Source organism: Balaenoptera physalus (assembly GCF_965194825.1).
Source record: "Balaenoptera physalus genome assembly, chromosome: 16".
In the NCBI taxonomy this organism is placed as follows: Eukaryota; Metazoa; Chordata; class Mammalia; order Artiodactyla; family Balaenopteridae; genus Balaenoptera; species Balaenoptera physalus.
In genome coordinates, this window is record NC_138898.1 from 75,680,467 (window position 1) to 75,706,397 (window position 25,931).

The window sequence follows — 25,931 nt, forward strand, 5'->3', positions numbered from 1 at the left end:
AGGCAAGGATATACATAAGGGAATGAGCGTAGCAGTGTTCCAGGAAAACTGTATTTACAAAAACAAGTAGCGGGCCATGCTTTGCCAGCCCCTGATGTACAGCTAAGCAAGGCAGTGACTACTCTCTTCTGGGGACAGGAGTTGGTAGTGCTCAGGAAGGGGCACGTGGCATGCTGGCAATGATCTTCTTCTTTGACCTCAGTGGTAATAAAGTGTTTGCTTTCAACTATTTGTTAAGCTATATATTTTATGTACTTTTTGGAATCGCGCTGTATTTCCCAATTTTAAAAAGGGTTGATAAATAAATATCTACACAATGAAATATTATTTAGCAATAAAAAGAAATGAAGTACTGATACATGCTACAATATGAATGAACCTTTAAGACATTATGCTTATTAAAAGAAGTCAGGCACAAAAATCCTCATATTATATGATTCTGTTCATATATGTCCAGAATTGACAAATCTACAATGACAGAAAGGAGATCGTTGGTTGTGTGAGTCTGTGGGGTCTGGTGGATTGAGGGATGATGGCTAAAGGAAACAGTGTTTCTTTTCAGGGTGATGAAAATATTCTATAATTCATAGTGGTGATGATTGCACAGCTCTGTGAATACACTAAAAACCACTGAACTTTAAGGGGACAAACATATGGTAAGTGAATTATATCTCAAAAAAGCTGTTACCCCCCAATCAAAAAAATTTTTAACTAATGAATAAAACCAACAGCCTCTGCCCTCACCACCAGAGATGGGCCAGGGAGCGGGGGTGTGTGATGAGACCAACAGACAGACACCAGCTTCGGAGAAACCACTTTCCTTCCTCGTGTCTCAGGAACAAGTGCACGCGCGCACGCGCGCACACACACACACACACTGGGCTTTCCTCTGCCTTTGGCAAAACACACGCTGAATACCAGAAGCCCACGAGGCCAGAGATTCTGTGGACGAGCAGGGGACCAGGGCATCCCTGCCAAGAGACACAGGACTTTTTAAACTAAAATGAAATTTCAGGGGAAAGCCTAAGCGAAGCAGAGCCCGTGGGAGTCAGGCTGGCTCCAGAACCCGCACGAGGTCTGCAGGAGCAAATTCCTGGGTAGCAAACCAGGGCAGGGGCTTCAGCCCTCCAGGGCCTGAAAGGGCCTCTAACTTAAGTCCATCGTTCCTAGTGGGTTCAAGATATAGATAAGGTCTCAGGGGCTTAAACCCCTCTGCTCCTCACACAGGCTAAAGGCAGTGGGTTTGGGGATTCTGTGTCACATCACAGACTTAGCGCCTCCAGGGAGCCCGGCAGATGGTTGCAAATGACGAGTCTGCAGGAGCCAGCAGATGTGATGCGTGAGGAGCAGAGGGTGCCAGGAGCAGGAGCAGCCATGGGTCCCCTTAGCTGCCACCTCCCTCTGCTCCACGCAGCCCCTGACAGCTGTGAGCCAATGGGGCCACCTGGCTGGGTCAGAACACACAGCAAAGCCAACCAAAGAACTTCCTGGGCCCAAGGAGTGGAAGAGGGGCCAGGAGGCCCCAGGCAGGGTGGAAAGACCTGTGAGGTGTGGCAGAAATAGCACGTGACTGATGGGATACATTGCTTTGCTGTGTGACCTCAGGCAAGTAGCTCAACTTCCCTGAGTCTGTTTCCTTGGGTGTAAACCAGAGATAATAGCACCTCCTCAAAGAGCTGTCAAAAGAATTAAATGAACCAAGAGATGTGAAAGTATTTAGCAGGGAATGGAATTCTGTGCATGATTCAATGAAGGTTAGTTGAGTAGAAGTAAACACAAATTTGAGTTCTTTCCAAGTTAGCTTTCCAGCTGGTTGGGCCGAACTGAGGAGATGGCGGAAATATGCTGGAATATTCATTCAAGCTAGTGTTGATTGAGACAGACCCTGTGCTAACCCCTCGCGTGGATTATTCCATTTGATTCTCAGAAGAATTCCACAAAGTGGATGCTATTTATCCCCATTTTTCAGATGAAGAAAGTGAGCCATAAAGAGGATGAGAAGCATGCCTGAGGTCCCACAGCTAATGAGGTAGAGTCACAATTTGAATCCAGAGCCCATGCTCTGCATTAACACTGCACTCAGCTCTGTGGTTAAATCCCAGCTCTGCCCCTCCCTGGACCGGGAGCAAGTGTCTTAGCCTGAGCCTCAGCTTCCTGATCTGAAAAGGGGGATAACAGTAAACCCACTTTGTGGGAAAGCTATTGAGAGGGGGATAACAGTAAACCCACTTTGTGGGAAAGCTATTGAGAGGATTAAATGGGATAATATGCCTGAAAGGGACTGGTATGCAGCAGGTGCTCAATAAATGTTCGAAGTATTGCCAGGGCTGGGCTGGGGGAGGCTGCCCCAGAGTGGGGACTCCGCTTCTTAGGGATTTATATGCCATTTGTACACTCATTATACAGGCACACCTTGTTATTGCATTTTGAAGATACTGTTTTTTTTTACAAATTAAAGATTTGTGGCAATCTTGCATTGTCAGACAATGGTTAGCATTTTTTAGCAATAAAATATTTTTAATTAAGGTATGCACATTGTATTTTAGACATAATGCTGTTGCACACTTCATAGACTACAGTATTGTGTAAACATAACTTTTCTATGCACTGGGAAACCAAACAATTGGTGTGACTTGCTTTATTGCGATATTTGCTTCATTGCGGTGGCCTGGAACTGAACCCGCAATATCTCTGAGGTCTACCTGCGCTCAGGCCATGGCAGCCACGAAGAGTTTTATCTCAGGGCCTCAGTTTTCTTATCTGCAAAATGGAGCAGGTGAGACCAGCTCTCTGAGGCCTTCCCACCTGACAGCCCATGTGCGATGGTTAGACTCCTGTCTTGGAACAGGAGGTAACAAGAAGGAAGCAGCGTTAGATGCATGAGTCATAAGGGCTTTGGAGCATGACAAGTGTCACCCCATGCGGTATGACGGCCCTTTCTCCCTCCCAGCCCCACCCAGACAACACTTACCTCATCCTTTCCTTTCATTAGATTTTAGTCCTTCCCTAGCCGCGGGGATTCTTTTTCTATTTTAACAGCTCGCATCAAGGCAGCAAGTGGAATGGTAAAGCACAAGGACTCTGCAGCCCATCTGCCCAGGTTCCATCCCAGCTCCACCGTCGCAACCCATATGGCCTTGGGCAAGTTAACTTAACCTCTCTGGGCCTCAGTTTCCCCACCCATCACATAGTTTAACGACAGCACAAACTCACTGAGTTGTTGGGGAAATCAGCTGGGTCTGACACATTGGCAAAACAGAAATAAGTTTTTGGTATTATTATTATTTATTTTAAAGCACCTCGGAAAAAAATAACATGGCACACAAAAACCGTGAATTGACAGATCTCATTTGCTCAGGATGGGGAGAAAATAATTCGACTTTGTAAGTGAATCAATGTAAAGAGAAATAGTAAGTGAATAAGAATATGGGGGTGCAGTACACAGCCCAAATCGGGAAGGCAGAGCAAAATGAAAATTCAGGGGACTTCCCTGGTGGCACAGTGGTTAAGAATCCGCCCGCCCATGCAAGAGACACGGGTTCGAACCCTGCTCCGGGAAAATCCCACATGCCACGGAGCAACTAAGCCCGTGCACCACAACTACTGAGCCTGCGCTCTAGAGCCCCTGAGCCACAACTAATGAAGCCCATGCGCCTAGAGCCTGTGCTCCGCAACAAGAAAAGCCACCGCAATGAGAAGCCCGTGCACCGCAACGAAGAGTAGCCCCTGCTCGCCACAACTAGAGAAAGCCTGCGCACAGCAACGAAGACCCAACGCAGCCAAATAAATAAATGAATTAATTAATTAATTAAATTAAAAAAAAAAAGAAAATTCAGGGCCTCTTGTTGAAAAAATTACTAAGAATTTCAAGACAGATTTTGACTTTGCGGCCTTGGGTTCCGGCTGCCTGCTACCTGCAGTCTACTCCGTGCGGTCACGTCTGTGCTGACTCCACTGCCGCTGAGGGGCCTGACAGGCCCGGCCCGGCGGCTCCCTGTGCCGCAGGCCCAGATCCATCCCAAGCCGCCGCGGGAGCATCTCGGAACCATGGACATCGCCACTGGCCTCACCTCCTGCTTCCTGTGTTTCCTCCTGCTGTCGGGCTGGGTCCTGTCACACCCGGAGAACTACAAGAAGCGGGAGAGACAGGAGCTGTCCTCTCCCTCACCCTGTGACCTGACCACCCCGGCCTGTCCTGACTATGTCTGCTGCATTCCTGGCCGGCCTCCCGGGATCATGTCCTTCAGTTACAGTGACCTCTTCTGCAATCATGACCTCTTCATTTCTCCATGTTGACATCCTGGGACCACGTGTATCCATTTAGAAGGCCCTGCTCCGTAGGGCCTCCCTTGTAACAATAAAGTCTATTTAAACCCTGCTTCGGAGGGAATTCCCTGGTGGTCCAGTGGTTGGGACTCCGCTCTTTCACTGCTGAGGGTGTGGGTTTGATCCCTGGTCAGGGAACTAAGATCCTGCAAGCTGTGTGGCGTGGCCAAAAAGTAAATAAATAAATAAACTCTGCTTCAGGAACTCAAAAAAAAAGAATTTCAAGACAGTTACAGTATAGCATCAAACCAAATGGAGGGCCCTTCCGTGCACGGAACCCTATGTGACTATAAGGTCACGTGCCCACGAAGCTGGCCCTGGTTCTACATCTTGGCAAGCATGTGGGAGACATGGATGTATGCATTTCTTGAAACTCACTGAACTGTACATTTAAAATCTGTGCCTTTCACTCTTTGTATATTATATAAATGAAATTACATCAATTAAAAAAGAAACATGACAAAATAGGGTTATAAATTCCCTGCTCATCACAGGCAGTGCGGTTCAGCAATGAGGTGCAGGTATAGACTTGTATGTTGAATGTTGTCTTCTTTTAACCCAGTCTGTGTATCCCCGGCCCCTGCCTACAGCCGTATAGGATGTGCGCTGCCCAACCCAATGCCACTCACGTAGATGAATCATGACCCCCAGAGTTGCACAGTGGGTAACCTACACAACTGTACCTGGTGGCCTTGATTGTATAACTTCATTTGAAGGACTCATCATTTGTCTAAAGTGAAGGCCCTGTGTGAATGGCAAAGCCTGGGCCAAATGGAAGGGTCTTATGGCAAATTCCATCCCAAGGCCTCCCATCCAGGCAGAGATCCAGAAGGAAACCAGCCCATGCAAAGACTTTCCTAGAATGTGCAAAGGAGCCATTCTTCAAATTCCTCCGCCCCCGTTCAGTTCAGCAAGCCCTATTTCCCCAATGCTGCTGAAACCTCTGCTCAGAGGGGCAAAGAGCTGGATTTAAGCATCCGAGGTAATTTCTCACACCAAAGTATGATAAGACCGAAGAGTCATTTTGAAATGTTAATTACCACTGTTTACACTTAACAGAGTCTTCTCACCATGGAGAAACTGTTTCCAATTATGAAACATGAAAGCTGGTCACCGTTTGGGGTTAATATGACACTCTCTGAGAGAGCGAACAGGCGAGACTACCCAGACACCTAATTACCTGGAAAGATAATCTTGAATAATTGGAATTAGAGCAACTAAAGCAATTATTGGATGTTGTGATCTCCGGGAGCAGTCCTCCACCGGCACGGGGGTTTAATCACTTTTAATAAGAGCACGTAATTAGAGGAATCCAGAATTTCAGAACTAAAGTGGCAGAACCAGCACTTCAGAATGAGGGAGGTGGGAGGACCATGTGTGATGTGAGAGAAAATGAGGCTGGAGGGATGGGTGGGAAGGAAAGGTGAGATGAGAAACAATGGGTGGTGTTGGCAGAGTGGGCGGGATGCTGATTAAAAGCCCTCAGGATCCTGGCAGGTGAGCCTGACTCTAATCTAAATTTGCTGTGTGACTTTGAGCAAGGCACTTAACCTCTCGGGGCTACACTTTCCTTCCACTCTTCAGTCATTCAGCAAGTGTCTATTGCACCTCTGTCACGTGCCTGGCACAAGGATACTGGGTCTCACGTCTTTGCACATGTCATTCATTCTACCAGGAATGACACCCCCCCCACTGCCGTGCCCCTTATGCAGTAGAAGGAATGCCACTCATCCTTCAGGACCCTCCACACATGGAACCCTCCACACAGCCTTCCTATACTGCCATCTTTCCTTCCACAGACCTCTGGGCACCCCCATGGGTCCCTGATTCACAGACGTGACTCTCCACCTCCTTGTGGGTCTCCCCCACTAGAAGGCGCCTCAAGATCGGAAGCTGTGAGGCGTTCTCCTCACTGACCCAGCTCCTGGCACACAGCCTGGCACCGAGGGATGCTGCCCACTAGCCTGGGGGAAGGTGGACAAAGGTCCCTGCAGCCCTTCCCCGAAAACAAGGCTGCAGCCTGCCCTGCTTCCGAGAATGAAATGGCTCCAGGTGAGGTGGCTGTGCTGTGAGTTTATTGAGAATGGCCAGGAAATGATCTTCTGTCGGAGGATTCCAGAGCTCTGCTGTCTCCACAGAAGGACCAGGGCCATTCAGACAAACGATGGTTCCCACCCACGGTCAGAGAGCTGCAAAAACTAGCTCAGTTTTGTCTGGGAATGGCAGGTGAGCGGGAAAAATGGACGTGTGGACCACTCGGGCCAGTCTCTTGCCTCTTTGTGTCCTGAATTGTCTGTCTTGTTGGGGTGAAAGAATCAGAGTTCCCTTTTTGTCAGGCCCTGGACCACAGGCATGTACTCAGTGACTTGGGAGCCCAGAGCGGGCATAACTAACTCAGCCTGGGGGCCAGAGAGGACTTCGCAGAGGCAGGACCTTTGGGTTGGCAGGTGAAGGTGACAGTGAGTTCCCCAAGCAGCCAGGGAGAAAAGATCACCCAGGATTAATGCACAGGCACAAGGATGCACTAGTGACTCGGTGTGTTCAGGCTGCAGCCAGCAGGCTGACCTGCTTGCAGCTCGTTATCAGAGTCTGGGCAGCTGTGGAAGCTGGTTCCCCTCTCCCTTCCCTGTTCGGCATGTTCTGATCTATGCACCTTTCAGTTCTATGACATAAATCAATAAAATGCACTAAATAAATTAAGTGAGCAGCAGAATTGTAAATCGATTTCAGACGGAGAACAGAGAGGTTGAGGGAACCAACAAGAGACTATTATAGGAACTCAGTTGAGAAATGACTCACGCAAGACTAGGGATTGTGGCCACGGAGCCACCACATTGTTGCATATCCCTGAAATATTAAACAAATGAAACCTACAAGCTTAGGAGATTGCTTCACAAAAATTGCCAGCTGGTAGCTGCCCAAAATCCCAGCTCCCTGAGAAAGAGGGGCAGGGAGCCGGGATGGCTTAAAACACAGCTCAGCCCAGGCGGGACAGAGGAGACCACGGCTTCCAGAGTCGGGATCCAGATTTCCAAACCCCAGTGGGACACCCAGTATCTACAACATGGCCCCTGTTCCTTCCTTCCTTCTTTCCTTCATTCAACAGAACTTTATTAAATTCTTGTTGTGTGCCAACCCCATCTGGGGCACGGGAGCCACTGGAAAGACAAGATCCAGTGCCTGTCCTCAGGGAGTGTCCAGTCTGGTGGAGGAGATCATCTCAAGGCTGTGTGATGGGTGCTAATAGGACCAGTCACCATGAGTACTTCTGGGGTCCGAGGTGCCTTTTCAGAAGAGGTCATGTCTTAACTGGGTTTTGAAGGATAAACAGAAGTTGTCATGGCAAACAAGAGGTGGTAAAGGCAGGTCAGGCAGAGGGAAGAGAATATGCAAAGGCACAGAGGCATGAGATATGATGGAGAGTTTGGGGGGAAATGTATGCAAGTAAGGAGGCGGGGCTGGAGCACAAGGTCCACATGAGGGATTACAGGAGGTGGAGTGGAAAAGGCAGACACACACTAGATCACGAAGGGCCACGAGTGCCGTGTTACATGGTGTATGTTTAGGAGCCAGGAAAGGCTTTTAAGCAGGAGGCTGATGGAGCTGGATTTCCAGTTTAGAAAGATAATTTAGAATTCAGTGTGGGAAATTTTTGTCTTACTTTTTTATGGAAGTATCACATATACAGAAAAGGGCATTGATCACAAACGTACAGCTTGATGAACTTTCATGAACTGAACACATCGTGTAACTAGCACCCGGCTTAAGAAACATAACATCGCCAGCTGCCAGAGCCTTCCACTGGCTCCCTTTCAGTCACACTCGCTCTTCAAGGGTAACCCCTGTCCTGACTTCCGACGGCACAGATCCGTTTTGCCTGATTTCCAGTTTTATACAAATGGAATCACATACTGTGTATTCTTTTGAATCTGGCTTCATTTGCCCAACATCCATACCGCTGAGAGAAGTTGGAGACTGCACAGTACTCCACGGTGTGTGTTGATGGGCATTGAGGAATCACAGTGATTTACCAGTACAGCCCTGTTGGCAAATATGAATCAGGACGAGTTCAATTCCTTCCCTCCTTCCTTCCTTCCTTCGTTCTTCATTCATTCATTCACAGTGAGAACCCATCCACCTGTGAGGGGAAGCTCCAACCTGGGATTTAGAAACTGGGAATATTCCCCATACCACACCTTGACAAATGACTTGGGACAGATCTTTACTGGGGGGGTCCAGTTAACATAACAAAGGGCAGAAAACCCAAAAATCCTCATGGACCCCCCCCCACCCCCACCCCACGGCAGGATTGGAGGTGGCAGCCATCACATCCCCAGCCTTTTGCACTGGAGGGTGGCCTCCTTGTTCCTCGGCTGGAGCCCTCCCGCGATGCCTGATAACCATTTCCGTAGCTCTCTCCCACTCCTGTAGGGCAGGGACCTTCACCTCATTCGTCCTTGCATTGCCCCCCATACCTAGCCCAGAACTTGGATCATAGTAGGTGCTCAGGAAATATGTGTTGAATTGGAAGGCATGTGTACAGATGGCTGGCACGCAGAGGCTGCTCAATTGACTGTTTGGGGAAGGAATGAATTACCTCCCTCAAATATTTTGGTTACTTTTGGAAAAATAAATAAGTCACTTTGGGATGACAATGACCAGAGAAGACCTTGATAAGCAAGTTAAGCACATACACCCAGAAATCCAGCTGGGCCAGTTCCAGCACAGCCAGCTGCCAATCATCCGTAAGGCCTGTGGTGAGGCCCAGGTGTGGCAGATTAGACTATCACTCAGCAAATATTCACTCCCACTCCACCCTCCACGTGGGTCGTGTATTTCTTGCCCCACTGATGTTGGATGCAACCCCATGACCTGCTTTAGCCAATAGGATGTTAGCAGATAGGATGTAAGCAAAGGTTTTAAATGTGCTTGTGCATGGGACTCCCCCGGCAGTCCAGTGGTTAAGACTCCACGCTTCCACGGCAGGGGGCATGGGTGCAATCCCTGGTCGGGGTACTAAGATCCTGCATGCCACACAGTTCAGCCAAAAATAAATAAATGAATAATTTTTTTTTTTTAAATGTACTTGTTCAGTTAGCCACCTTGCATTTCTGTCCCCTCTATTTGGCCCCCCAAAAGAATACACATGGAGCGGACTTGAGCCCAGTCTGCAGCCTGGAACCAAGACAGCCTACATCAGCTAAACCTAAGTCAACCCCCAGACATGCAAGCAAAAAAACACATGCCGGGTGCCACTGAGTTTGGGGATGGCTTGTTACACAGCATTATAGTGACTATTGCTGACCAATACACTAGGTTTGAAAAGTATCCAGTTGGTCACAATTATTTGGTAGGAGAATCTGGCCCCAGGGGATAAGAGGTTGAGATTTGGAGAGACAAGGGAAACTTTGAAGAGGAAGATTAGGAAGCATAAAAAGCTTTTCCTCTGCATTTTCAGTATCAAGTTCACAATACACAGACATTGCTGTTTATCTGCATTTGCACATTTTATCTTCACAGACTGCTCAAGCGTCTTTAATCCATTCCTCCTCCTCTGCCTCTCATGGCCTGCTGGGCAATCTTTGTCACAGAACTTATTACTCTGCTCTGCCAGTAGGGCTCCAGTGCTGGGCTGGGCCCTGGAGGCCCAGAGGTAAATAAGAAACCACTGCTCGGAGGGCCCCATTCTTGTGAGGGAGAAAGATATGTGTACTGGTTACTATTATTCAGCTGTGATACAAGATTCTCAAAGTGTACTGGGGACATAATCTGAATGTCCAGTGATAGGGCTTGGTTAAATAAATTGTCTCTATGTGATGGGCTATTATACAGTTGTTCCAAAAGATGAGTGAGTTCTATGTATTGATATAAAAAGCAATCTATGATTTTATACAGGTGTATAAGTATATATGTGTATATACGTATGTGTGTGTATTTATCTATCTACCTATCTATCTTTCATCCTTCTAACTTTCTTCAGGGACTAATAAACCAAACCATTACCAGTGAATATCTAAGGATGGGCTTATAAGAGACTTTCGTTTCTCATTTACACATTTAAACATTGTTATAATTTTTATAACAAGAGTGTAAACAGTTAAAAAATGTTCATTTTTCATTAATTCAACAGTGCCAGGCATTGCTTTGGGCCTTGGGGATACAGTGAGTCACAAACAAGACAAAAATCCCTGCCCTCATGGAGCGGACCGTCTTTTAGGGGAGACCATTGTTAATCAAAGAAGCACTGAGTACATTTCATATGTGATGTAAAGACAACTAAACATTGAAGAGAGTAGAGAAGGACTTGGCAGGAGGAAGGGCTGCTCTAAGGATGTTCGAGGAAGGCTTCCCTGAAGATGTGATGTTTGAGTGATGAGAAGGGACCAGCTGTGCAGAGAGCTGAGAGAACAGTGTTCCAGGAGCAGGAAACAGCAAGTGCCAAGGCACACACCAGCTTGGCTGACTCAAGGAACAGTAAAGATTTTGGAGACCTGAAGTATGGCGAGGGAGGGGAGATTACAGGAGATGAGGTCCCGGATGTACAGGGCCAGATCCCCCAGACCTTACAGGCCAAGATGAGGACAATGACTTTTACTCTGAACGAGATGGGAGCCAAGGGAGGGTTTTAAACAGGGAGCCACAGGAGATGATTTATGCTTTAAAAGGATCATTCTGGCTACCAGTGAAGCAGGGGTCAAAAATGGAAGGACATAACCAGTTAAGAGACTGTGGCAGGAATCTAGATGAAAAATGGTTGTGGCTTAGGCTAGTTTAAAATGAAAAGATATTTCCCACATGAAGCACAAAGCTAGAATGATCAGGAGAACTAACAAAAATATGCCACGGTAAAAACACTGATGACAGACACATATTTTGCCAGGGGAGAGGGTAGGGAGGAAAGGACAGAGGGTATTGGAGAAAAATGGCAAAGACGGGGCCCATTTCAGAAGGGCCTCAATTACTCTCACACACACACACACAAACACACACACACACACACACACACACACAGAGGCTCGGAAGGCCTAGCTTTTCAGCAGAAGAACCAAGCATTTAAGAGCCAGACAGCTCAGTTTTAAATCCCAGCATCCTAACTGTGTGACTTTGGGCAAGTCAATTAACTCTCTAGGCCTCAGTCTCCTCATCTGTAAAATGGGGATTAAATGAGCCACCAGGTATAAAGTTCTCAGAACAGCGCCTGGCACGTGGTAAGCACCGCCTGAAAGCCAGTTTGTGTTAGTGTCACCTAACACTAATTATTATGATCGGATTTTGCAGAGCAGGAAGGAAGTCACAGCGGGACCGGGTGCAGCCAGAATCTGGGAGAAGAGTGTTCTTTGGGAGAGAACACGCCTGGGCTCCAACATCGGCCCGGGCTCCCTGTGTGACCCTGAACCAGTCCCCCTCTCTCTCCAGCCTGGGCTCCTCATCTGTGAAACAGACAGTGTGGAGAGGACTCGGCGAGCACACGGAGGGGTCCGGGGACACCAGGCTCCTGCAGGTGCCCCTGGGAGGGCTGGGCCTCCCGGGAGGTTCGGGAACAGGCCACAGAGCTGCCTGACCAAACCCCGCCAGCCCCAAAGGTGAGCCTAAGTGCTTGAGAGGCAGTGAGTCCATGAACACTGGTCTGCAAAGCCAGCCCACTCAGGCTTCTTATAAACATTTTTATACACACAGCCAGGTCTTTGGCGTGGCCACCAATCCCTGAAAGTAAAATCACGAGGCCAGTAAAACACAAAGATACAACCCCTCTGCGGCCTCAGTCCTCATACACGAGGCAGGAATAAGCCACTAGCAAGAGGCACGAGCAACCCACGTGCCACTGTATGTGGACACACACACACATGTACACATATCCACACGCTCATATGTGCACACATGTGTACATGCCTCCGTGCCCACACTCACCCACGAGTGTGCATGCAGGCACACACATGAGACCCATGTGCACACTCTCACAGGAGCACCTGCCCATGCATGCATACCCTCGCCCTCAACCAGACATGCACACACATTTACATGTGCACACACGGGCCCAGCTTCCTGGAAGCCAGATTAGGAGCAGAGGTGACCCAGGAACTCCAAGGCCTTGGGGATTATGGGATGAGCAACGTAGAGGTTGCCTACAGGTATTGCCTTCTCAGATGCAATACAACGGAGGGGTACAGAGCATGGGCTCTGCTCCTTATGAGATGTGAGACGTGAGTGGCTTAAGGTCTCTAGGGCTCAGTTTTCTCATCTGTCAAGTGGGGTGAGAAGGTCAGCCCCTTCTTAGCAAGGTTGTGGGGAGGTTTCTCAGTTGATACATTTAAAGTGTTTGGCCCAGTGCCTAACACATTGTACCTGCTCAGTAAGTATCAGCCATTTATCAGCAGCTGTAGTATTTTCTGAAGAACTCAGTTTGGCAGCTGTGGCCCAAGTTGCTCAGCTCGAAACTTCAGGGATGGCCACGAGTAGCCACTAAACAGGGTATCGTCACCGGGAAGCAGAGGAAACAGAGGAGGTAGTTCCCACTGCAAAAAGCTTGCTCAGAGGGGGAGCCCAGCCTCTTCCTGGACCCGAGAGCACTATGCGCTCCCTGTCACATGCCCCTCAGTCTCACCAGCTGCCACTTGGCTGGAGCTCTTCAAGGGGACAGCATCTGTGAGACAGGAACGTCACCAGCCTCAAAGACACGCAGCCCCCTTGCCTGTCCCGCCTCTCCCAACACGCTGGACAGGTCAGAGACGGGGCACTTCAGGCCTTTGAACCTCCTGACACTGCAGGGAAACTGCAAACTCAGCCCCACCAGCAGGGGGCGTGGGTGACCGCACATCCTGGATTTAAGAATTTCCCCTGAGCCTCGGCCCACCAAGGCCCCCCACGTCGGGACAGTTTAGGGCTGAACTCTTGTCTCAGTTTCCCCACCCTGACTCCCAGGACCAGAGCCCTCTCCTAATCTCCAGGCTGTCTGAAGAGACCTGCACACCTGTTCTCTCTTGGCAAGGGTTCTCCTTGGTGGCAGGGTAGGGAAGTAGGGAGGTGGCCATGCCCTACGCTCCTGTGGCAGCGCATCCTCCAGTATCCAGTCTCCTGTTCTTTCATAATGATAAAACCCCTGCCTTTCAGCTGAGCACATGGTTGCCAGGATAAAGACCTCATTTCCCAGCCTCCCTTGCAGCTGTGATCAAGTTCTGGCCAAGGGGATATAAGCCCGTGTCATGGGGCAACTTCCGGGAACCTTACTGTTGACATGCAACCTTTGCCCTTTCTTCTTTGCCTTTCCTCTATCCTGTTGCCTGGAGTGCAGATGTGACAGCTGTAGCTCTAGCCATCCTGTTAGTCCATGAGGACAAAGGCCACAGGGATGATGGAGAGAGTCCCCCGGGGCCGGGATGCTGAAGACTGCACGGAGCAGAGCCACCCCGGATTTGAAACTTTTAAAAGGAATAAATACATTTCTCCACTGAAGCCAGTTATTTGGGGTCGCCATTACTTGCAGCGAAACCTAATCGTGACTGCTCTGCCCCCTACACAAGCTGCAGCCTGCTCCTAATCAACATATCTGAGCACCACTGGGCTCAGAATCTCTGCTGTCAAGCCCTGCACACCAATGGGTCCTTTCTGAATGGCAGTATCCGATCAGGCTGGACCTCCCCACACCTGTGAGACGACAGAGACAGAACGTCTGGCTTCCCTCCCCCAAGGTCAAATCCTACACTTGGAAGCAATGCCAACACTGGTCTTGCCTGGTCCCAACTTCCGCACACCCATCCTACCTCCCCCAAAGTCCCAGCACGCACTGGAAGTAAGGGAAGTGTAATGACTCTCAGAACCATCCCACTTGGGGGGCGGGGGGGGGGAACGGGGGAGGGCAAGATGATGTCCCTCCACCTGCCTCTCCCCCTGCACTAACCGCTCAAGGAACTCAGAGCTTTGCAACAGGATTCTGGCCCCTGGGGCACCATCACCCAGGGATGCTGAAGGACAGGATCACCCAGGGCTTCGGGAAGTGTCCCTGGTGTGGGCAAGGTTGGCACACCTGAGCTGGGGCCACACCTACCTTTCTCTGATGCTGGGGCCAGGTCAATAAAGCTGCGGCATTTTTCACCTTTGAAAAAAAAAAGAAAGAAAGATTTTCAGAATATGAAAGGAAGTGAGGGCTTCAGGCTTTCGCCTCTCCCCCTCCCATGAGCCCTGTACGGATCTGGGGGTAGGGGGGCCCAAACATCTCTAACCCGAGCAGCATCTTTCTCTAACCCTAATTCCCAGAAAGCCAACATCCTGAGGAATGTGGACGGCGAAGCCGCAAGTCCCCATGATGCCTCCTTCTATCACCTCCCAGTCCAATCCAACCAGCCCTGTCACTCCCACCTCCTACAAGCCCTCCTGCCCTTTCCACGGACTCCACCCCATCCAGGCCCAGCAGGACGAGGGCAGAAGCCGTCACTGGGCTCCCTGGACCTCCACTCTGGCCTCTGTCGGATCCACTCTCCACACTGCAGCTGGAGGGATGTTTTCAAACCATACAGCTCTGATTACATCACATGCACACACGCAAGTACACACACTCCTGCTCAAAACACTTTATCCCAAAATAAAGCCCAAATTCCTTCACATGGATCCAGGACTGGCCTCCACCGGCCTCTCCATCCACACCCCCTCCCCGCCCCTCCTCCCCTCCCCTCCTCTCAGCTCCTATACTCTCATGTTCCCTCCCCACACACCCCGACTGGGAACACACTTCATCCCTATTAGAAGCTCTCATGGCACCATGGCCTTCTCCTAGGGGGCAGCTAGTCACCTTATAACTCTTATCATTTTGTGTGTGATTCTCACGTGGATGGTTCACAAGCTGGAAGCCCCGTGAAGGCAGGTACCACATCTTCAATTCATCCCCAGCTCAGAAAATGGTACCTCCACCCTCCCAGATGCTCAGGCCAGAACCTTGATGTCATCCTTTGTTTCTCTCTTTCTCTCACACCTCCCCATCTGATCTGCAGCTCCAGCTTCCCAATATACTTAGAATCCAACTACTTTTCACCACCTCCTCTGGTCCCAGCCCCATCATCTCCCCCTGGATTACTGCAGTAGCCTCTGCATGGGTCTCCCTGTTTCTGCTCTTATCCACACAGTCACCAGAAGGGTCCTGTTATAACCTAAGATGGATTACGTCTCCTCTCAGAACTTTCCCATGGTTCTCAATTCACTCAGAGTCAGAACCTAAGTCCTTACCATGGCCTATAAGGCCCTGTGTGATCTGTGCCCCCATCACCTCCCTGACCTCATCTCCTACTGGCTTGCCCCTCACTCACTCCACTCCAGCCACACTGGCCTCCTTGCTGATCCTTAAATGTGCCAGCCACATTCCTGCCTCAGGACCTTTGCACGTGCTGTTACTTCTCCCTTGATCATTCCTCCCCCAGATGGCTGAATGGTTTATCCTTCCTCTCCTTTATCACTTTCCCCAAGTTTTACCTTCTCAGGGAGGCCTTTCCTAACTAGTCTATTTAATATTCCAAACACCTTTTCTCTGACTCTCCCCATCTCTCTTCCCGCTGGACCCCTAGCACCTAGAACAGTGCCTGGTACATAGAGAGTGCTCAATAAATATTTGTTGAAGGGCTATATGAATGAGTAAGTGAATGAATGAACAAACGAATGCCTTCCACCCAAACCTTATGCCTATAAGAAACTTCAACTCTTTAGTCTTTCCTCCCAGCCTCCTTGATGCCAGGCCTTATGCTGGCCATCAAGGACGCAGTGAGAGCAAGATGTGACCCAGCCTTAAGGTCCTTTCTCAGATGGGACGTGCTCTATACTTTGCCACAGTCCCCACCACACCCTGTTGCTTTACCCCTAGACCTTAGACCTCACTGGTCCCTGAGACACTAGATTCGCTGACATTTAGGGTGAGCTTGCAACTCTTAGTTCAAGGATTTTACTGCTGAGCATAGCAGCAAAAGATAGATTTCACTGCTGAGCCCAACAAGGAGATAAGACTTTGAGTCCAAATGGAGTCAATGTAGGTTGGGGGATGAAAATAATCTGGAAGCTTCCAGCATTCTCAATTCTTGTGTCTGATTGAAGCTTCCTAAGTTTTCCTCTAAGAAGGTCACTTGAAGCCCGTTTGGGCTCCTGAACCTCCTTCCAGCCCCATATAAATGCAAAGGCAGATATCAGGGAGTGGTGAGAGATGAGGCTGAGAAGGAAGGCTGGGGCCAGATCACGAAGAGTCTTAAGTGCTGAGTTAAGGAGTGGATTCCTCTCTTATACATGTCACTCCTTCCAAAGAATCATGAGGCCACAGGTGGATGGATGCCGCTCCTGTGATTCCATCGTGCTTGCTTCCTCCCCAGGCTCTATACTGAGATGTAGGACCCTCTCCTTCCTTTACAGAAAAGGCTCAGGGCCACTGAATGATCAGCCAGGACCACACAGCAAGTCAGTGGTACTGAGGTTATAAAGAGATGTTTGCTGACAGCCAAGAACCAGAAGAGAGGATTTTTTAAAATGAGAATAGGTAGTGTGCTAAGGATGGATGGATTTTGAATGCATCATCTTAAACTTTCTTTATGTTATATTGTTTTCTCAGAGCTAGAGAGGGAAAATTTTAATGGCCAAATTCAGACCAGCAGCCAGGGCCCCATTAAGACTTTTGTGGACCCTAGGCTCTTTTGCCTTTGGGGTCTCTTCCTCAATAAAAACAAATTAAATTAAAAATTATATTTTACAAATGCATTGGTTAAAGATTAATATATTAACATTATATATTAAAATTTTTCTTCACCTAAAAGGTTTTTTTTCTTCTGATTCTGAAAGAAATTAAAACATTTTATGGGCTTTTGCTCTGACCTTGTACCCTGAAATCCTGCTGAATTCATTTATTAGTTCTGATAGTTTTTAGTGGATTCTTAGGATTTACTATATACAAGATCATGTAATCTACAAATAGATATAGTTTCACTTTTTCCTTTTAATCTCGATGTCATTTATTTCTTTTTCTTGTCTAATTGCTCTGGCCAAAACCTCCAGTATAATGTTGAATAGAAGTGGCAAGAGCAGGCATCCTTGTCTTGTTCCTGATATGAAAGAGAAAGAATTCATTCTTGTACCACAAGTATGGTGTTAACTGTACTCTTTTTCATAGATACTCTTTATCGGGTTGGGGAAGTTCTCTTCTATTTCTAGTTTGTTGAGTAGTTTTATTGTAAAAGTGTGTTTACTTTCTCTTTAATTCCACAACAACCTACAATGTAGTTCTGAGAATCCCCATTTTAGAGACAAGCAAACTGAGGCTCTGAGCTTTCAGTGACTTGCCCAAGACCACATAGCCAGTCAGTGATGGACTCAACCCAGTCCATAGACTCCAAACTCTATGCCCTAAAGTTTTTCCAGCTATCTATTCCCATTTGCAGCTAGCCATTCCCACTGTGCAGAGCTACTAGGTCCTAAAAGTAACTCTCTGAGAACATACCTCCATGCAGATAGGGAAAATCCACCAGGGACTAAATAAAATGCCTCTCACGCTTCTATTTCTGCTACATGGACAAGACCAAATAAAAGATGTCTGAGCAGAGATGGTCAAACTTGGCCCACACTGCCTGTGCAGGGCAAAGCTGAGGTTTAAGGAAAAATCATAGTAATGACATAAGGACAACTGGATATTTCAATGGTCACCAAGTCTAATAACTAAAATCCAAACACAGAAGAGATTCTTGGCTCCAGACCCTTAGTTCCATGATAAAGGTTAGCTAACCATTTGTGAGAAAGATATCAAAGTGTACCATATTGGCTAATTGCTTTTAGAAGTGGCCCTTAAAACTTTAACATCTTTATAAGTTATTATTATATTTGTATGTTCAACAAGGGATTTCATTTGGGTATAAAACTGAAGAAAAGTGCACTTATCTCTTCAGACCAAAACTTGCCAATTAGATCATGGAGCTGTGGCCTGTTACCGCCACCTGATGGCAGCATACCTTCCTTGCACTGCAGAACTAGAAAGCTGGAAAGAATCTTTTTTTTTTTTAATAAATTTATTTATTTATTTTTGGCTGCGTTGGGTCTTTGCTGCTCCATGCAGGCTTTCTCTAGTTGCAGAGAGCAGGGGCTACTCTTTGTTGCTGTGCGCAGGCTTCTCATTGCGGTGGCTTCTCTTTGTTGTGGAGCACGGGCTCTAGGCACGCTGTTTCCAGTAGTTGGGGCACACAGGCTCACTAGTTGTGGCTCGCAGGCTCTAGAGCACAGGCTCAGTAGTTGTGGCATACAGGCCTAGTTGCTCTGTGGCATGTGGGATCTTCCCAGACCAGGGCTCGAACCTATGTCCCTTGCATTAGCAGGCGGATTCTTAATCACTGCGCCACCAGGGAAGTCCCTGGAAAGAATCTTAAAGGTCATCCAACGTAAGTGGTTCTCAGCCCTGGGAAGCCCAGGCCCCACACACAGACATTCTGGTTTAACTGGTTGGCAGGAGGCCTAAACATCAGTGGGTTTTCAAAGCCCCCAGGTGATTCCAGTCACAGCCAGGGTGAGATTCACATTCCAATCTGATTTGTAAAAACAACTATTTTCAACATTAGAAAAGCAATAGTAAGTCATTTTAGTGACAGCTGGTGCTATCGCACAGGACACTCCTTCCAGAAACAGTGTTTATGGGGCAGGATAGCAGAGTGGCCAAGACCTGAGCTCTGGAATCAGCAGAGGTGGGTTCAAATTCTGGCTCTGTCACTTCCTGTCATGTGAGTTCACAGTCTTTCTGGACCTTGAGTTCCTCGTCTGTAAAATAGGCACAGCACCTACAGGGGTGTTATACTCAACATGGGCAAAGAACTTAGACAGGATGCCTGGAACAGAGTGGGAACTTAGGAGATGGTGGCTCTCATCACCATCATAATCATCACCTGCCACACAGGGGTCAGAGGAAACATGGAACATCATGGGAAGAGAGACAAGACTGGTGCATGGACCACCAGGGGGGTGGTGGTATGTGGCTCTAGAGCCAGACCTGCGTGGGTTCAGCCTGACTCCATCACCTACTAGATATGTAACATCAACATTAGCCTTTTGGTGCCTCAGTTTCCCTACCTATAAAAAGTGAAAATCACTAATGCTAGTGTTTCTGTAGTGCTTACTACAGGGTGGATCTGTAGGGGCTGGTGCCAACCCCCAGGTGACACAGCTAGGACAGCTCAGCAGGCAGGAGTCCAGCCAAGTGGCAGCTGCAGGGATACATGGGTTCCCCTATGGCCCTGCACCTTCCGTTGTCTCCCCCTAACCATTGGACACTGCCTGGTGACTGCCTCATTTTTGCCCCGTGAAGATGCCCTTTCTCCCGTCACGCCCTCCCACTCTGATTCCCTCTGACCCAAGATCAAGAGGATGAATGGGTGTCAGCCTCTCCTCACCGGGAAGGAGAGTTCCCTAAAGATCCACTGTGTTCCCAGAGGCCCCCTGGAGGGTAACGCTGCCCCACTTCAGGGAGGGGCAGAGGAGGGAACTTGTGCAGGAGGAGGATAGAGCCAGCAGACCCCTGGGGAGAAGTTTTTGGGGGTCCATGAGCTACAGGACCGCCACAGCCCCCTACGGAGATGTCAGGACCTTCTAGGAAAACAGCCTGGGAAAGTTGGACCTTGGGGTCAGAGGTCACAGGTTTAACAAAAATCCTGTACCCCAGTGAGGGTCTCAGGGCCCCCATGGGCCCAGGAAACCATCAGCAATGGGGAGAAGAGGGGCAGGAGAAGACCAGAGGTTCTCCCAAAAGTTCTGAAAACTTCACATCACCCCAGGGCTGTGAGGGAACCTTCATTATGTGAGGTCTGAATTTCTCACTATCCCAGAGAACGGACCTTCAGTCCCATTAGACCAGAGGAATAAACTAATGGGAAGTACCTTGCCTGTAAGAAGGGGGCGTGCCGATTCAGACCCACCACAGCCTCGACGGGAAACATCCTGCCCGAGGTTCCTCATCACTGCATCTTGCTCCGAGGTCCGCAGTCAACAGATGGGACTTGGAACCCAGTGCCCAATGCAAGCGTGGCCAATACGTGAGATCTCAACACCCAGCAATGACTGGGGAAGCCTGTGGGGACTGGGTAACCTGGAGGAGGTGTGCCCTGTCTAAAGGAATATGAATTAACATCCTGGCCATCTGGACCAGTCAGGATCCTGGCAGGAAACAGATGGCACCCTGGAAAGGGCTCACCGAAGACTGCTGAGTGAAGGGCCTATTCATAGATGTGTGGACAGGGGCGAGGGGTGAGCAACAGTGGGGAGCCCTCACCTCCTCCAGCCTGAAGGGGCTGCGGAGGGAAAGGAGGCTGCGAGAGATGATGCCACAGAGGAGGAACTGCCCCTCGGAGCTTAGCTGCACCGAAGCAAGCATCAAAATCAGAAATTCTGGGGCAGGGCCTGAGAACCTGCATTTCTAACAAATTCCCAGGGGTTGCTGTTGCTGCTAGTCTGGGGACCACACTTTAGAACCAGTCCTTAGAGGAATGCAGTCACTGTCAAAACCTCAACAGGCCAAGAACGAGGCAGGGGAGGGGGAAACACCCCGACCTTTCTCCCTTTCTGCCCTCTGATTTCCTTCCTATGCCTCCCACTGGCCAGAACCAATAAGAAACCAGAGGACGCAGGAGTCCGGGCCATTGCATCTGCACAGGGCAGTCTCCCAAGGCCCAGGGGGCAGTGGACAGACGTGGAGGGGTGAACGGCGAACCACCAGCATGCCACCCTACCCCAGGTGGCCCTCACCCCTCCTCACCCATCACTCTCATCCTCTCACCCTGCATGCTTGTCTCTTTCATAGTCTTACCACGATTACTATCTGAAATGATCTTGTGTATGCATTTGTTCACGTGTTTATTATGTGTCCTCTACAGGATGTGTGTGGACTTCTCCTCTGCTGTGGGTTGTATTTACATGTAGGTATGCATAGGCTGTGGGCTTGACCACATTCTGGACCAGGCTGGAGGCTGCACACAGTGATGCAACAGTGAAGATGAGATTCTCTCTCTCTCTCTCTGAATCCTAGGAATCCAAATCACATCAAGCAGTGATATTTGGGGATGTTTGAATTAATTTTTTTTAATATTTATTTATTTGTTTATTTTTGGCTGCATCCGGTCTTAGTTGCGGCATGCGGGATCTTTCATTTTGGCGCATGAGCTTCTCTCTAGTTGTGGTGCACAGGCTCCAGAGCGCGTGGGCTCTGTAGTTGTAGCACAGGGGCTCCAGGGTGCGTGGGCTCAGCAGTTGCAGCGTGCAGGCTTAGCTGCCCCATGGCATGTGGAATCTTAGTTCCTCTACGGCATGTGGAATCTTAGTTCCCCAACCAGGGATCAAACCCGAGTCCCCTGCATTGGAAGGAAGATTCTTAACCACTGGACCACCAGGGAAGTCCCATGTTTGAATTAATTTTGATCCCTAAAAATATACTTCTCTTTGGTTCCCAATATCAGTGTTTAGTATTCACGCACTTATATTCAATGAACATTTATTGAGCACCTACACGCCAGGCACCATTCAAGGTGCTGGGGGTGCAGCAGTGAACCAGAAGGCAAGTGCCCACCCTTGCGGAGCTGCTGTTCTAATATTAAAGTGTATGTATAGACCACTTGGAATCCTTGCACCAAAAGAGGGCGTTCCCCAGCTCATCTAAACAGTGCCCAGATGCATATAGCCAGACAAAACTCTAAGTCAAAAAGATACATGCACCCCTATATTTATAGTAGCACTATTCACAATAGCCAAGGCATGGAAACAACCTAAATGTCCATAGACAGATGAATGGATAGAGAAGATGTGGTGCATATATACAATGAATACTACTCAGCCATAGAAAAGAATAAAATAATGCCATTTGTAGCAACACGGATGCAACTAGAGATTATCATACTAAGTGAAGTAAGTCAGAAAGAGAAAGACAAATACCATGTGATATCACTTATATGTGGAATCTAAAATACGACACAAATGAACCTATCTATGAAACAGAAACAACACTCATGGACATAGAGAACAGACTGGTGGTTGCCAAGGGGGAGGGGGTTGGGGGAGGGATGGAGTGGAAGGTTGGGGTTAGCAGATGTAAGCTTTTATATACAGGATGGATAAACAACAAGGTCCTACTGTATAGCGCAGAGAACTGTATCCAATATCCTATGATAAACCATAACGGAAAAGAATATTAAAAAAGAACGTGTATATATGTATAACTGAATCATCTTGCTGTACGGCAGAAATTAACACAACATTGTAAATCAACTATACATCAATTGAAAAATTAAAAATAAATACGTAAACAGTGCCCAGACAGCATCTCTGAGACAAACGGAAGCTCTGTGATCAGGTGTCTCATTCGCTGCTGTGTCCTCAAAGCCTGGGACACTAACAGGTGCTTCGGACATGATGGTGGAACGAGTAAATGAAGAGCATTTCACAGATTGCCTTTATTAAGGATTACACCAAAGGGGGGCCACTCTGCAGAACCCTACAGGTATGGCCAACACACCTGCAGGCAGAGGTGAGAATGAAAGTTGAGCTCCGGAGCGTCTCGGGGCCCATCTGAGAGGGAAGAGGCAAACAGAAAGGGGGGGGAGGGTCTTCACTACCCAGCGAAGAGCAGCCATGCCTAGCCTCACGTCTGCCACGACGCAGAGGAGCCCGGAGGTCAGCCCGGGCGTGATGCCTTTGATGGTCGCCTTTCACCTCCTTTTCTGCTGCTTTGCGCCTGCTGATTCAGATTTACAACCTACCTTTTCCTATCTCTCAATCTCGACGTCTTCTCTCCCTCCATTTCCCCATGTCTGACGCAGCCCCAGCCTTCAAACCCACCAGCTCCCCCACCGTGAAGCCTGTCTTGTTCACCAACCATCTGCCCCACCCCGAAGAGATATCTCCCCGCTCTGAATTCCCAGTGTTTTATCATATCTCCCATGATACGGTCACTTTCTACCTTGGGCACAGCTTGGCCCGTTTTGGCCCCCTTTGGGCTGTTAATAGCAGATCTACCCACCATCAGGTGGAAGCTTGAGTTTGTCATGTTGCCTAAGATCCAGGATCCAATGACCCAAGGAGAATCCAGGGCAAGCACCATGCTAAGAGCATGGCACACATCACAACTGTATGAGGTCAATATCCATCCCCACTTTACAGATGAGGAAACTGAGGCTCGCACAGGCAAAGCGACCTACCCAAGGTTACACAGCCAAGAAGTAGCAGAACCAGGAGCTGGACCCAGGTCTGTGTCTTTCCAAAGCTCTTTCCAGCATGCAAGGGACTGACTTGTCCAGAGGGGGACAGGGACTCAGGACATTCCATGACCAGACCAGCTTGTTTAGACTCCAGCAAATCAACACTGTCTCTGAAATATCTTTTTCTTTTTTTAACATTTTATTACGGGAAGTTCCCATCTTTTACAAAAGCAGAGAGACCAGTATGAAGAGTCCCATGTCCGCAGCCCAGCTTGGAAACTTACCTTGTCTCTCCGCACCCAGCAGCCCACCACTAGTGGGGTTATCTTGAAACAAATCCCAGAGGTTTGAATCTAAATGCCTCTTTGAAGGGTTTGCTCCCTTGCTCAGAAAAGACAAATGGAAGGTCATTTCTTCTTAGACACTCTGGCATCACCCTATGGGGCTGCTGACTTTTAGCATCACGGGAACAAAACATGCAACCCAAGAGGCCCTGACCTGCCCTAGCTGCTGACTCCTTTTGACCCACTGTCTGCGGGACCTGGCCGAGCTAAGGGTGAGGGGGCTCAGAAATTGCCCTCAGCACAGCATCTTCAGCTTGGCAGCCGGCGCTCCAATCCCACCACCAAGGGGAACACCTGGCAAGGCCCTCGGCGGAATCGAGGCTTCTAGGAATCCACACCAGAGACAATGGGAGGGTCACAGCTGCCTCCTTTCTGGCTCACCACTCACGCCTCATTCCAGGAATCTCACCCCGAGGTCCCTCCTCCAGGTTCAATCTACTTGAGAAAGAAACTCGTGGTGGAGACCAAGGAAGGCGGGTAGCCTGGGGTCCATGGGAGCCAGGCAGGCTGTGCTCCCTGGTGAAAAGCCTGGGCTCTGATTTCACACGGACCTGAAGCCAAATCCCAGCTCTGCCACCTGCTAGCCGTGGAACTCTGGGGGAACCATCGTTTTTATTCACTTGGTTGGGTTTTTTGGCCAGTAAAGGATGATGATCCCAGCCTCACGAGGTTGCTTGAGGGCTAAATGAGGTAACGGGTATAAAGCAAGACGTCTTCAGTTAGGATTTAAATCAGGCAACACCTGCGAGGGATCAGCTTGACGTGTCGACACCCACATCCCCAGCCCGTCATTCATCACAGCTCTTGGGCTCCCTCCTCGAAAGGGGGTGCTCTGAAGGCAAACGGAGGTGTCTGGGCTCAGAAGCCACAAGACGTGCGTTCAAACCCCTCCTCTGCCTCCCCCTGGCCCCGTGACCTCAGGAAGTGGCTTCACAAATCTCAGCCTTTTCCTCGGGTGCCAAATGAAAGTCATTTCAGTTCTGCCCTCCAGGCTTGCAAAAAAGGATGAAAACGGAAGGGAGTGTGAGAAAATGCCTGCCCCGTGCTCGGCTCCGTAAATAAGCGCTATTTTTGATTCCATCCCTGGATCCTAAGTTAGAGTCACACTGCGCTCCTCCTAAGGAGAGCCTGGACGTCTTCCCGAGCCAGAAGCAGGAGGCTGTAATTGTGCCACTTCAGCGGGAGCAGGTGGGGGGAGCCTGGCAGGGCCACGGGCAGAATCTAGGGAGGTGGCCAGAGGCAGATGCCCGAGGCTGGCAAAAGGGTGAGGAGCGCTGAGGGTCAGCCAAGCTGCCCTCGGCATGAACACGCAGGAGCCAGATCTGGTTGGCAGCGGGAAGACGGGCAGCAAGAGGAAGGGGCACTGGGGAGCCCAGTGTCCTTGGCTGGGTCCCCAGATCATGGGTCTGAGGTTCGTGACTTAATTTCACAACCCATCTGATGGTGGAGTTGAGGCTTCTGTGGCTTGTAAGGTAGGGAGAGGGCACCCAGAGGGAGCCCCATGGTGAGGGGCTAGGCCCAACATGCTTTACAAACTACCACCCCCATTTTACAGATGAAGAAACTGAGGCACAGATATAGACTGAGTAACTTGTCTAAGGTCGCACAGCCAATGGTGGAGCCTGGATTCAAATGGAGACAGCCCGCCACAGAGCCTTTGCATTTGGCCACTACCCTGTGCTGCCTCTTAGGAGAGTAAGCAGGTTCTAGAAAAATCTGTTCTTTCTAAGGGAAGTCTCAGATGCCCTCCAAGAGGACTCCACATGTGGCAGGAGAAATCGGCATCCATCAGGATGTGGCTGCATTTCGAGATGTCCAGCCAGATGCCCAAACATGGCTGGTTCTGCTTTTGACTCTGGTTCTGAGACCCAGATTCCACGGAGCCCAACCTCTGGGCAGGTGCATGGCTAGTTTTCTCTATAGTAGGAGCTTTCAACTTGCTGGGAGGGCAGAGAAAAACAGTCCTGGCCCCCAACAAATGTGGCCAAAAGAAACAATTTTAACTGTTTGGCAAGGGTGAAAATCCACACACCTTTGCTGGGCTAGATTCAAGGAATTCAGCACCGGGAGCAGGGAGTAAAGAAAA

The 25,931-nt window shown here is 49.1% G+C and overlaps 1 protein-coding gene across 5 annotated transcripts in view; it reads right to left on the reverse strand.

Moving 5' to 3' along the window:
- The window catches only part of GSG1L (GSG1 like), a 215,670-nt gene that overhangs the window by 127,259 nt on the left and 62,480 nt on the right, over positions 1–25,931 (reverse strand). For all 5 annotated transcript variants that reach the window (XM_082429406.1, XM_082429405.1, XM_082429402.1 and 2 more), the window contains exon 2: positions 14,369–14,416. In XM_082429406.1, the coding sequence (XP_082285532.1) occupies positions 14,369–14,416 (48 nt within the window). The remainder of the gene's footprint in view (positions 1–14,368; positions 14,417–25,931) is intronic.